Source organism: Schistocerca nitens, chromosome 6 (assembly GCF_023898315.1).
Source record: "Schistocerca nitens isolate TAMUIC-IGC-003100 chromosome 6, iqSchNite1.1, whole genome shotgun sequence".
Classification (NCBI taxonomy): Eukaryota; Metazoa; Arthropoda; class Insecta; order Orthoptera; family Acrididae; genus Schistocerca; species Schistocerca nitens.
The window spans coordinates 232,511,075-232,525,416 of record NC_064619.1 but is presented as its reverse complement, the minus strand read 5'-3'; the positions used below and the strand labels follow the sequence as shown (position 1 = coordinate 232,525,416).

Sequence of the window (14,342 nt, the reverse complement as noted above, 5' to 3'; positions counted from 1 at the left end):
TGTCTCTTCTGTCTCCTTTCTTTCAGCAGTGTTAATCCCTCAAGTTTCACAATAGAAACTCCGTGAAGTTTGTTAGGTAAGATATGGAAATGAAATGAGCATTTGGCATCATTGGCCGGGAGGCTCCTTATGGGCCAGATCCGACCGCCTTGGTGCAGGTCTTATTACATTCGACGCCACATTGGGCGACATTCGTGTCGGATGGGGATGAAATGATGATGAAGACAACGCAACACCCAGTCCCTGAGCGGAGAAAATCCCCGACCCAGACGGGAATCGAACCCGGACCCCTTAGGACGGCAGTCTGTCACGCTGACCATTCAGCTATCGGGGCGGACAGGTAGGATCAGATATATGGGCAGAAATAAAGCTCTGTGTGTCGTGTGTGAGTAGCTCTGTTGGTAGAGCACTTGGCAAAGAAAGGCAAAGGTCCTCCAGATTCGAGTCCCAGTCCCACACACTTTTAGTCTGCCGGGAAGCATCCATTCCCATCCTTCCACAGCCAGAACTTCTGTTTCGTCTCTATTGACTTTGTCACTGAGGAAATGTTGAAATCGAAGCTTTTTTCCTTTGAGGGAAAAAGTTGAGGCAGCATATCACGAAACATACCATGTAAGTTCCATCATTCAGAGTTGGCGGCTACAGATATCGACATTTGCATCAAAGCTCTGGAAACCAGTACACGGTGGATGGTACTCACCGTTGTACCACATATTAAAGTATCTTACCGTTTAAATCTCTTATGTTGCAAGGACATTATATTTACAACAGTGAACGATAATTAAATATACGCAAGAACGGCATAAGGTACCATTATTGAAATACTACAAAATGATTCAAAATCTTCCCAGTACAAGCATGTTCAGAAGAAAAACAGAATACCTTGAACGACTACAGATAGGACGTTCATACTTACAGGACATGTAAGTTAGTTTGTCCTGCAGAAGCATGTGTCCTGCTGCCTAGTAAGCACAGAGTCCTCCATAGGCCCTGATGACTTGTTTCACACGTTACTGAATCGGGGCGTATAAGGCACGAATATCATCCTGTGGTATAACCATCCATGCTGCATTCACATGGTTCCAAAGTCAATCCGCGGTGGTTAGCACTGGGTCACAGCGCTGCACCCGTCGTTTCGCCGTATCACACATTTTCGACTGGCAACAAGTCTGGGGATCTGGCGAACGAGGGCAAAAGGCTGACATCCTGTGACACCAAGAATGCACGTGTTCGTGTAGCAACATGTGGTCGTGCATTGTCTTGCTGAAATATGGCTACTGGGGTGTTGTGCAGAAATGGTTTGGCTACGGGTCGCAGGACGTCATTCACGTAGGTCACACTGGTCACAGGTGCCAACTGTGATTTGTGGTTTACGCAGTAGCGCCCCACACCATAAGGCCTTATGGTGGTGCTGTATGTCTTGTGCAAATGCAGTCACTGTGATGCAGCTCCCACTGTCTGCGGCGAACCAAAATGCGCCCGTCATTTTCAATGAAACAGAATCTGGATTCGTCCAAAAACACAATCTTTTGCGATTTCGGCACCAGTGACCTCTTTCTATACACCACTGCCGCATGAACATTCGTAAAAGGTAGGCAGAGACGTGGACGACGCGCACGTAATCCGTGCCGAAATAAACGGCGACGGACTATCACCAGGATAGTATGCATTGTATTACATAGTTGCGCCATAGCCGAGGAGGACGCAGATCTGTCCTGCAGTGCCATTCGGATGTGGTATCGTCATGTTCTACGGCCTTCCGTGAACCATTCGACACACACCCCTTGCACTGCCGAAACATTCCGTCCCACACGAGCAGCAATTTCCCGGATGTATGCGTCACATTCTCTCATGCCAATAACGCGCCTCTTTCGAACTCAGTGATTTGACAGTACCGTTCGAGCGTACGTCTTCGAGGCATCCTACACGTCTGCTCACATCACACTGATCCATTACCTTCGGTTTATAGCGACAGGAAATTTGTGACACAAATTGACTGAAAGAAGGGGTCGGTGGAATGGACGTGTACTGAGAAATTATTGACTATTCAGTTCGGCGTTTTCTAGAAGTGTGTGAGTATGTGGTGGGGAGCGGTGGGGGGGGGGGGGGGGGGGAGAACTGAAGGAGGAGACCATCGCGTCAATACAGTAAACAGGTTCCAATGAATGTGTATTGCAGTAGTTATGTAGAGATGAAGAGGATGACACAGGTTGGACTGGCGTCGGGAGCGGCTTGAAACCAGTCTTCGGAATGGATATCACAACAATAACAGCAACCACAAGCACTATACAGAATGAGCTGCTACTGAGCATGACAGCTGAAGAGCGTACATAACTGGGTATTGCTTCCCATATGAACTCATAGCCGTCTTTTGTGTGACGTTACTGAACGTATTCGCAAACAGCACACATTTATTCCTTGATAATAAAAAATGTCGTGTGACTAGGGCCTCCCGTCGGGTAGACCTTTCGCCGGGTGTAAGTGTTTCGATTTGACGCCACTTCGGCGACTTGCGCTTCGATGGGGATGAAATAATGATGATTAGGACAACACAACACCCAGTCTCTGAGCGTAAAAAATCTCCGATCCAGCAAGGAATCAAACTCGGACCCTTAAGATTGACATTCTGTCGCGCTGACCACTCAGCTACTGGGGGCGGGGTATTCCTTGATGATTTAACTAGGCTCCTTCCAAGTCGGGTGACAGTGGACAAAGCTCCGGTAAAGGCATCAGCGCACCTACTATTCCGTTGTGTCATCAGTAGCCGGAATCGTACGTACCACATTTTTATCCTCGGTGATTTAAGAAGGTGTCTGAGGTGACTGAACTCGCCAGAGCAGCCCAGAGCGCTAACGCGCTGCTTCCTGGACTCGGGTAGGCGCGCCGGTCCCGGATAGCATTCGCCCGGTGGGTTAATGACGAGGGCCAGTGTGCCGGCCTGTCTGGATGTCGTTTTTAGACGGTTTTCCACATCCCCTCACGTGAATACCGGGCTGGTCCTTACGTCTCGCCTCAGTTACACGACTCGCAGACATTTGAAACACATTTGCACTAGTTCATGATTTACATTAGATGCGGACAGTATGGGTACACTATTTCCGTCCCCAGGGGGTATGGGTGTGGCGACAGGAAGGGTATCCGGCCACCCCTTCAAAGTTAACCACGCCAAATCAGTATTTACAAAGCAGATCCCGCAGGTCGGGATAAATGCTTGGAAAGAGGGAGATTTAAGAAGCTGTCTGCATGGTTGGCCGGTACAGGCCTGGCAGCTGAGTGTTGGTATCTAGGGGTGTTTTGTTTTTCTAGTTGCGTGCCGCACGACCCACACCGCCACACTAAGCCAAAAACAACTATCAATATTCACATATCATTGTTTGGAAACCAAAAGCATGCGCACTTTCTCTTAATGCCAGTTAGAAAGAGATTAAATTTCTTCGATCTCGAAAGAATATTCCTTCTGTGGCTACAGAAATCTCGGAGCGTTGCAGACAGATGGAAATAATCATGCACTCATGTAAGTATACGAAGAAAAACTTGTATTTCTATTTTTTAATAAAGATTAAAAGAGAATGAACTAAGGTGCAATGTACTCACTGGATTTCAAACACTGTGCACAGTTTTCATTTCGGACACAGACATAGATAGTCCACACTCGACAAATAATGCAACCAAATTATTTTGAAGTTCCTGCGTTCGTGATTTTGCGCTAAACTGAAGTGTTATCGGCCGTTTATCCACTAAAATTTTCAAGGATGAAAATATCACAAAGTATTCTCCAATTTGAATTACTCTCATATTATCGCAATGCTATATTCAATTATGACTGGTATTGCTAAAACTGAAAATATAATTAACGTGAATTTTCATGTGTTATAGATTATTAAAATCACACAAAATAAATAACTAAATGCTCATTCAAATGTACTTAACAGTAACATAATATGAACAAATGTACTTAAAAACTATGTTTTAAAGTCTACAAAAATCGTAAAAATGTTAAGTTTCATTAAAGGGCTTGGCAAATTTTTTAAGTACTTTGTCCTTAAAGTTGATTATCTCAGTGGTATTTTGTGGATGTAATAATGTACAAAGGAGATTCGTTGTCTAGAAGGGCTTATACATAATAATCTATTTTATGTAATTATGTAAAGACACTAATTATAATCTCGAACTGTGATGCTATATAAATAAACCCAATAGGCTGGAGCAAGGCATCTAGTCAGACAGTTTTCCATTTAAATATTTGGAAGAAATATTAAGTTTTGCGAAGAACGCACATGTAGGTAACAATTGTTTGTATAGGCGAGAATGGGCTGAAGCAAGCCATATTAACATTTTTATTCTATTTATTTAACATGAACAGATTAGCTCTTTTAGACTATGTCTTACATCAGGACAAGCTTTGATACATACTAACCTTTTTATCAAAATGTAATTATATAAAGACAATAATTAAAATGTCGAATTGTGATAAATAAACCCAATTTTATTTTTCTCAGACCAAGTAATGCCTTCTGCCATTCTCATTGTGTAGAGTTACCTCGCAACACATTCTTTTTCGGGAAAAATGTCACATTAAACACTCATAATTTTTAAACCTGTACAACATAATTTTCTGTGTGGTTATGGTTAAAATGGCTTTCATCGATGGGAGAGCTAACACTTCGAATCAACAGTGACAAAATTGATCCATCACTTCATAGAGTCATGAGTTAGAATCGAGTGATGTAAAGAGGCATGCTTTTATAGGGACGACAGCTTAATGCTTTAAGATATACACTGAAGAGCCAAGGAAACATGTACATCTGTCTAATATCGTGTAGGGCCCACGCAGAAGTGCCGCAACACGACGTAGCATGGACTCAACTAATGTCTGAAGTAGTACTGGAGGGAACTGACACTATGAATCCCGCAGGGTAGTCCATAAATCCGTAAGTGTAAGAGGGGGTGGAGATCCCTTCTAGAACAGCACGTTGCAAGGTATCCTAGACACGCTCAAAAATGTTCATGTCTGGGGAATTTGGTGGCCAGCGGGAGTTTTAAAACTCAGAAGAGTGTTCCTGGAGCCACTCTGTAGCAATTCTGGACGTGTAGGGTGTCGCATTGTCGTGCTGGAATTGCCCAGGCCTGGCGGAATGCACAATGGACATGAATGGATGAAGATAGACAGGATGTTTACGTACGTGTCACCTGTCATAATCGTATCTAGACGTATCAGCAGCCCATATCACTCCAACCGCACACGCCCGACACCATTACAAATCCTCCCCCAGCTTGAACTGTCCCCTTGATGACATGCACGGTTCATGGATTCATGAGGTTGTCTACATGCCAGAACACGTCCATTCACTCTATACAATCTGAAACGTGACTAGTCCAACGAGACAACATGTTTCCAGTCATCAACAGTCCAATATCGGTGTTGAGGTGCCCAGGCGAAGCGGAAAGCTTTGTGTCGTGCAGTCATCAAGGATACACAAGTGGGCCATCGACTTCGTAAGCCCACATCGATGATGTTGCATTGAATCATTCGCACTCTGACCCTTGTTGCGCGCCTAGAATTGAAATCTGCGGCAGTTTGCGGAAGGGATGAAGGAGTGCACCTCTGTCACTTTGAACGACTCTCTTCAGTCGCCGTTGACCCCGTCCTTGCAGGATCTTTTGCGGCCGCAGCGATGTCGGAGATTTGATGTTTTACCGGATTCCTCATACTCGCATGCACGGTACACTCGTGAAATAGTCGAAAGGAAAAATCCACACTTCATCGCTACCTCGGAGATGCTGTATTCTATCGCTCGTAAGCCGGCTATAAATACCACGTTCAAACTCACTTAAATCTGAATAACCTGCCATTGTAGCAGCAGTAACCGATCTATCAACTGCACCAGGCACTTGTTGTCTTAAATACCGGGTGATCAAAAAGTCAGTACAAATTTGAAAACTTACTAAACCACGGAATAATGTAGACAGAGAGGTAAAAATTGACACACATGCTTGGAATGACAACCAATGAGAACCAAAAAAAAAAAAAAAAAAAAAAAAAAAACAAAGTTCACCAAAGTTCACAAAATGTCCAACACATGGCGGATGGCGGTGGACAGCAAAACGTCAGTGACTGCGCATGACAATCGTGTATCGGCATAATGAACTGTTAACTGACGATTTAGTGAAGCGGAGGGCATTTGCGGTGTGGGCGTTTCAAAAGATGGCGGAAGATGAAGATTGGATGAGTAACGTGTTGTGGACCGACGAAGCTCATTTCACGCTCCGAGGGTCTGTCAACGCCCACAACTGCAGAATTTGGGCTACCGAAAATCCTAGAACTGTCGTGGAAACTCCATTGCACGACGAGAAAGTCACGGTATTGGTGGGATTTACCACATCTACCGTTATCGGGCCTTTTTTCTTCTAGGAAATGCGTGATTTTGGTTTTGTAACTGCTACTGTGACGGGTGAGAATTACGCCGATATGTTACAGAATCGCATCACTCCAGCCTGGCTGATAAACACCTACTGGAACGTACGATGTTTATGCAGGATGGCGCTCCACCCCATATTGCTAGACGCGTGAAAGATCTCTTGCGCGCGTCGTTTGGTGACGATCGTGTGCTTAGCCGCCACTTTCGTCATGCTTGGCCTCCCAGGTCCCCATACGTCAGTCCGTGCGATTATTGGCTTTGGGGTTACCTGAAGTCGCAAGTGTATCGGGATCGGCCGACATCTCTACGGATGCTGAAGGACAACATCTGACGCCAATGCCTCACCATAACTCCGGACATGCTTTACAGTGCTGTTCACAACATTGTTCCTCGACTACAGCTATTGTTGAGGAATGATGGTGGACGTATTGAGCATTTCCTGTAAAGAACATCATCTTTGCTTTGTCTTACTTTGTTATGCTAATTATTGCTATTCTGATCAGATGAAGCGCCATCTGTCGGACATTTTATGAACTTTTGTATTTTTCGGTTCTAATAAAACCCCATGTCATTCCAAGCATGTGTATCAATTTGTACCTCTCTATCTTCTTTATTCCGTGATTCATTCAGTTTTCAAATTTATACTGACTTTTTGATCACCCGGTAGGCGTTGCCGACGGCAGCGACGTGTTCTGCCTGGTTACGTATCTCTGTATTTGAATACGCATGCCTTTAGTGCTTCAGTGTATAAGGAAATGTGTAATATTGGTTTCTAATACACCGTTCATGCGATAAGAATAAATGTAGTGAGCTGATAACTAGTCACTGTTTGGGAGGGTAAACCTTTACGTCAGACAGTTTTCCATTTAAATATTTGGAAGAAACATTAAAATTTTGGGAAGAACGGACATGTAGGCCACACTCATGTGTATAGGCGAGAATGGGCTGGCGTAAGGCATTATGAGTGTTGAAAATGATGCGGGGATATGTTCACACATCAGATTGGTTGGTATTTTGTACTTCTAGAAAATAGACAGATCAGTTTTGGATGGGTCATGTCGTCATCACGCTGTAGCCGATGCATGCGAGGATGTGGATGTTTGTGTGAAAACCTGACGGTACAGAGAAAGTGTACAGGTGTAGAGAAACAAAAGATTGTTCAAATGGCTCTGAGCACTATGGAACTTAACTTTTGAGGGTCTTCAGCCCCCTAGAACTTAGAACTACTTAAACCTAACTAACCTAAGGATATCAAACACATCCATGCCCGAGGCAGGATTCGAACTTGCGACCATAGCGATCGCGCGGTTCCAGACTGTAGCGCCTAGAACCGCTCGGTCACCCCGACCGGCGTGGAGAAACAGACACATTAAGCTATGGAGCCGGCCGCTGTGGCCGAGCGGCTCTATGCGCTTCACTCCGGAACCTCGCTGCTGCTACGGTCGCAGGTTCGAATCCTGCCTCGGGCATGGATGTGTGTGATGTCCTTACGTTAGTTAGGTTTAAGTGGTTCTAAGCTCCAGGGGACTGATGGCCTCAGATGTAAAGTCCAAAAGTGCTTAGAGCTATTTGAACTAAGCTATGGGACTCATTATAGACGGGGTAGAAGTTATGGTCACTGATATTTTGTGCGTACATATGGTGGCGATTACACGGAAACGGAATCTGATAATCAGTTTAAAATTGTAACTAATTACAGTGAGCCTTAGTTGAGAAACAGGATTATTTTTAGCCTGTAGAGGCAAATATATTTTATTTTAGCTTTGGAGACGCAGTTTTGATTTGTTTGTTTTGCAGGTGGCGACGGACAACGGCCTGATGTCGCACTACTTCAACCTGCACGTAACGGTGCCGACAGCGTTCATCCTGGGCAACGGGGAGTACCACATCGGGGAGGGCAGCACCATCTCTCTCGTCTGCATAATCGAAAATGTACGTTGACGCAGTCTTCTTTTGGTTGACTTTTATAGTTCAAAATTCTTTTTTGTTAAAGAAATTAATTAAACATGTTAACAGCTAAAATTATTTGCTGTAGCCTACTGTCGCAAATTTTATTTTGCGTACCGACTGCTAGTTTGGTACCAAGTACCATCGTAAGGCTATCCCCTGACGCGCGATCGTAGTGTTCCCTTTCCAAATAGGAGTGGGAGTGTATGATACACCTGCTTGGGAAGAGAGCTGAGGAGTGGCCTGGTGATGGTGCTTGGCACCATAACCTGTAGCCACTAGGCAAAATAAAAATTGGGACTATAACAAATAATTTTTTCTGATTGTGTTGGTCGCTGTTACAGTCGACAGTGTATTGCTACCATATTTTAACAGTTTTACATAAATTAGTTTTTCTGATCATTCAGTTCTGTGAATATCCATGAGACGAAAAGAGTTTTGTGTGAACAACTGTACGAAATTTTAAACTTGTCATCGTAGTAGGTCCTTATGCACTTTAATTACCGAACTGCTTTGTACTTTCGCCTTGAGAACAGGCATTCTACGTTCTCGCTTCCCACGCCCGGGTTCCCGGGTTCGATTCCCGGCGGGGTCAGGGATTTTCTCTGCCTCGTGATGACTGGGTATTGTGTGATGTCCTTAGGTTAGTTAGGTTTAAGTAGTTCTCAGTTCTAGGGAACTGATGACCATAGATGTTAAGTCCCATAGTGCTCAGAGCCATTTGAACCATTTGAACAGGTATTCTATGACAACAGTTGCTGAATTAGTCACCTAATGTTCTCAAAATTCTTGGATCTGTTGTGTCTTCCTTGCAGAGGGTTAGCTTATCGTCAGTGGGTGATTTACTGTCGCGTATGTTACGTCACTACGGTATTTCGTAGCGTCCTTACAGCTAAGGTTTTATCATTGTCTCTGATTTTTCCGTTATTTACATCTCTCCACGAATTTTTATTCTTGACACTAAACTCAGTAAATCTTAAGAATTCATCAAGTGGAAAACATTGGATTCTAATAGGAATGATGATGAAGACAACATTATGTTGTGTATAAATGCTTATATAATTCAATAGGCGATAGTCATCGTGAAAAATAAAGGCGGCTACTCGAAGATCATTTGATCACCCACGTGAACCATGACAAAGCCCTACAAACATGGGGTGGAAACAAAAGAACGAGTAACCGGAGAAGAGGGAGCACACCTGTGTCAGCTCCAGACTTTTACTGCAATTCGTGTCTTGCCGCGGTCACGCTCGCCTTCCGCCGGTTCCTGTCTCCCTCACATAACTGATCGGACCTGAGTGGGAAATCGGCTATGCCACCCTGTCACGCTAAAGCAGTGCACCTCCACATCTCAACGACGGGCACTGCAACTGGCCCATTGCAGGAACTGTGTATCGAGACTGGCGATTGTAGATTTAGATGTTGCTGTGAGCTCGTGTTCGTTGTTGTAATGTGAAATGTATTCATTAAAATAAACAATTACAGCCATCAGCATCTAATTTCAGTTTAGAATGTTACATTTTGTTGTCAATGTACATAAACGATTTATTAAATAGCGTCAGCCCCACTACGCAGTGATACGACCTCTTCTGTAGTGGTACGTGCTCTATAAGTCTAGTAGCGACGTATTGCAGTACTCCTTCGCTAGCAGAACACCCCCACACAAGGTAGCTGTTCATTTTTCCTAAATTATACAGAGTCGGTGTTTTTGCAATTTGTGTCTCAGCAGATAGAGGGATAAATGTTCCAGATTAGTACGTTAGTATGTTAATTTGAGCCACTACGTCGAATTTTCACCTGTGTACCTCCCGTTGCTATGGCTACCTCTAAACCGATATTTATCTTTGGCAACGAGTTATCAACGCCAATAGCGACATCAATAAGACTACATTACTAGACCTATCTTTAGTCATTTTGTCACATCAGTTTACACTGGTCTCTCCTCTTTACTTTTCACTCGCTGTACATGTTGTCGAAGTCCATTTTAGTTATTTAATATCCCATTTTCACAAACATCTTCGTAAGCTCCTTTCGCCAAAGATTCTCTTCCTAGCTGAACCGGCGGGTTACGTTATCACTGGATCTTAAGTTACTCATGTTTACAGAAAATTTCAAAATTATCACACACCAATAACCTCTTCCAATACCGCTTACGGTATCACTTCCAAATTAAAATGCCAACAAATAGATATTCTGGTGCAATATACTTTCACAACTGCAGTAATAAGAGTTCGTTTCACTGTAAATGAACTGTGACGATTATCGAAGATACTTCTCGTTGTCAACTGTATGGCGAACGAATTGACTTCACTTTTCCATAAATTCTTCACAGTTGAGAGAAACCTTGTTACCTATTAATAAATGCAAATGTTTCAGACGACAACTAACACTTTTCCTGTAAAATCAAGTCGAAACTCTTCATAGAAACTTTATACACATTTTTTTAATTTTATTTCTTTCTCTTCATACAACATGAACCACGTGGCATACATGACATTATATCGCAACCATCTTGACTAACAGCATCACTTACTGACTACTCAATTCGAAATTATACAACATCTTAATTTTTTCAGAAACTGTCTCAATCGAGAGTCTTCCCTGTGGCCATCAACTAAATGGCGAAGTCAATCGGATATTCTTACGTCGATTCCTACCAACGTCGATCATGCAACACAGGAAAGAAAACATCATTTGTAGACACCAGATAAAGAAATATCTTACTGTACATAAACAAGAAAATATTCAACAGTTACACGTATCTGTTACGATCCACATAGCCCTTGCGCTAGCCAAGAAATCTAGGGAGGAACCTTTAAACTATGACATATCTCACTGGCGCTACTATGGACTACGAGAAAGGATATTCCCTGGACAATCATCTGGAAATGTCGAAACTCTTACACAAAATTTGCTCTTGGGCTTATGTAGATAAATTTAGATAAGTACAAAATAAATCTCATGAGAAAGGAAAACAACAGAGTAATCTCCAATACAAGACCAGTAGCAGTGACGCCGTTTAAATAGATTACTTGACAAAAAAAGTGAAGCACCCAGAAGGTAAAGAGGAAACGAACTGAAACTTCATGGGTTAAGAGGGTGTGAGTAGGAAACCTACGGGTATTCTGGGCCACTTTCCATGCTTCTAGCGCCAGACAGGAAAGACACTCCGTCTGACACCATCAATGACACAGAACACATTCATGTCATCAAGGCCGGCCGGAGTGGCCGTGCGGTTCTAGGCGCTACAATGTGGAACCGAGCGACCGCTATGGTCGCAGGTTCGAATCCTTCCTCGGGCATGGATGTTTGTGATGTCCTTAGGTTAGTTAGGTTTAAGTAGTTCTAAGTTCTAGGCGACTGATGACCTCAGAAGTTAAGTAGCATAGTGCTCAGAGCCATTTGAACCATTTTTGAACCATGTCATCAAGATGTTGTTGTCAGGAAATTCAAAACTCGAAGATAGCAGATGGTGGGATATTTAAAAAATCAAAGGTAGTGGGATAAATTTAAAAAATTAATGATGGTGGGGGCTTAAAAACTAAAGATGGAAAGACTTAAAAAATTAAAGGTGGCAGATTTAATAATTAAAGATGGTGGATGCTACTAAATTAAAAACAAAAAGGAGATGGCACTGGCAAAAAATATTTTTCGGGGCAGTCACAGCGCAGCATATTATTCTTTGAAACCTGCCATATTCAAAAGTAGTTATTTTTCTGTTATGTCGGAAAGTATGCAGTTTTACTACAGTATTTTCAGAATTTTCTTGATCTGAATTAGCGCTATGTAAAAAAAAAAAAAAAAGGATACCCACATCAAACTCAGATGCGAAGAAAGGAGCTGTAGAAACACAGATTTAACAACACAAAACTTAAAAAAATTTCAAACCACTTTGTCTGCAATTGATGATGACAAATTTTAAACTAGATTTCAGCACAGAACACACGCATCAAGTCATTGAGTCCTGATAGCACGATTTTGTTTCAGATACGTCTTGAGAACAGCAGACCAGAGTCAGTTGTATTGGATTTTAAGAATTCACATTGATTTCTCTTGCTGAAGCTCAATTTCATGTGTAGAGCATATCCATCATGCGTGGCTGACGGCGAAACAAATTAATGCTTGAGAACATGTATGTTCAGTGATGATTTCCATTTGTCATCACAGTGAACGTAAAACATACTCTCTATACAAAGTTAAAAACGAATGTTCACTTAGGCAATACAATTAGTGAATTAAAAGTAAGTAGTTTACTTTAGCTAATATTCTGGAAACCTTCAATATGAGAAATAAATTAAAATATTGCTTTATGCTCCTGCTTTTTAGACATCACCAAAAGATGACAGCACTCGTAAATTTTTATACTGTACTTAGTGAACCATGCTTGATGTAAGGCAGAACAACCCCTCGACACATGTGAACTGCAATACTACGTTTGGCAAGTGTCTCAGTGCTCTTCCCGTGAAAAAAACACCTGCAAAAACACGTCAGCAACACGAAAAATGACATGGTTTTCCATATCTTTGTACAACACTCTGCAGGCACAAACGGGTAAGTGGGTAAATGGGAGAACGGGTGAGCGAACGAATATGTGGAGAGTAGACAGTCAACAGTAAATGGAAAATAGGTAAAACGTAACAGGTAATTGCAAAAGGTCGTTGGACAATTACTTAATGAGTAATGGGTATATAGGTAACAGCTAAACGTATAACAGATAACGGGTAACCAGTAATGCGTACCAAATAATGAGTAAATGTAAAATGTTAAACCGATAATGGTTAATGAGTAATAGTAAATGAATAACGGTAAATGGGGCACAGTAAATAAGTAGTGGGTAATGGATAACAGGTACTGTCTATAGTTTGCCATTTATTGTTTGGCCAGGATTTGGATCTAGAGGTCCTGGCTTCATGACCCAGTGAGGACATTTTTATTATTTTGCCATCAATGACGTTGAACTGTAGTGACATCACATGAGGGCAACGACCTTGAATATGCTGTTCACCATTTACCAGTGCTGTTTACCGTTCATCCGGTCACCTATTCAGCCATTTTTTCTCGTTCGTACTTACACAAAAGCTCATCTATAAATAGACTGTGTAAATGAGAAAATCATGTCAAATTTACAACGAACTTGGCAATATGAAACCACTTCTTAATTTGACGTTGCACCCCTTCTGGACGAGATATATGCATGATGTAGTTGGGAAGGGTGCTACAAGGCCGTTGTATCTCTCCTGAATCTAGTTAGCCCACAACTACTGTAACTGGCCCTTGATATCCTGGTTACTGTAACTGTGATGCAGTTGAAATGAGAACTGTTCCCACATGTTCTATCAGCGACAGACTTGCACATCTCGCTGACCACTGAAGTACATCAACACGACGCAGTTCATAGAGACAAGTGCCAGGACAAGCACTGTCCTTTTGAAACCTGCCTCGGTGCTGCTGTCACAAGACAGTAAACACATGAGGACGTACCGTTGTGCTACTAGAATTCCGTAACAACAACGAGCTGCAACCTGAAGTCATGTCCGATGGTTCCCTTCACCATGACGCAGGGAGTAACACCGCTGTATCTCTCCACAACATGGTAACTATAGCACCTCTCACCTATCACCGCCATACTCGGCGATTATGGTCATCTAGAGCAGCGCAGAACAGCCATTCGCCACTGAACACAGTACGATGCCAATCATAAGCCGCCCAAGCTTCCCAGTAATGGCACCATTCCAAAAGCAGCCGTTTGTGTTGTGGTGTCAACGGCAGCCTAAACATGGGGCGATACATTCCTAGTGTGGGTGCTGGTACTCTCCAGCTGTTGGTGTGGGATGACACAGATTTTTACAGGGATTACGATGTGCTTGGTGTATATCACGGCGATCCTACCTTGTGATGGTCAGATGTGGTCGACCAAGTCTTGACAAACGGTATGCCCTCACGTTCCCATACAGTCAAACATCAGACCACTGTCAC

The 14,342-nt window shown here is 42.9% G+C and overlaps 1 protein-coding gene across 1 annotated transcript in view; it reads left to right on the top strand.

Moving 5' to 3' along the window:
* LOC126262986 (opioid-binding protein/cell adhesion molecule homolog) overlaps nt 1-14,342 on the top strand; it is a 133,834-nt gene that overhangs the window by 84,741 nt on the left and 34,751 nt on the right. Inside the window, exon 6 of the mRNA XM_049959940.1 lies at nt 8,217-8,351. Within this exon, the coding sequence (XP_049815897.1) occupies nt 8,217-8,351 (135 nt within the window). The remainder of the gene's footprint in view (nt 1-8,216; nt 8,352-14,342) is intronic.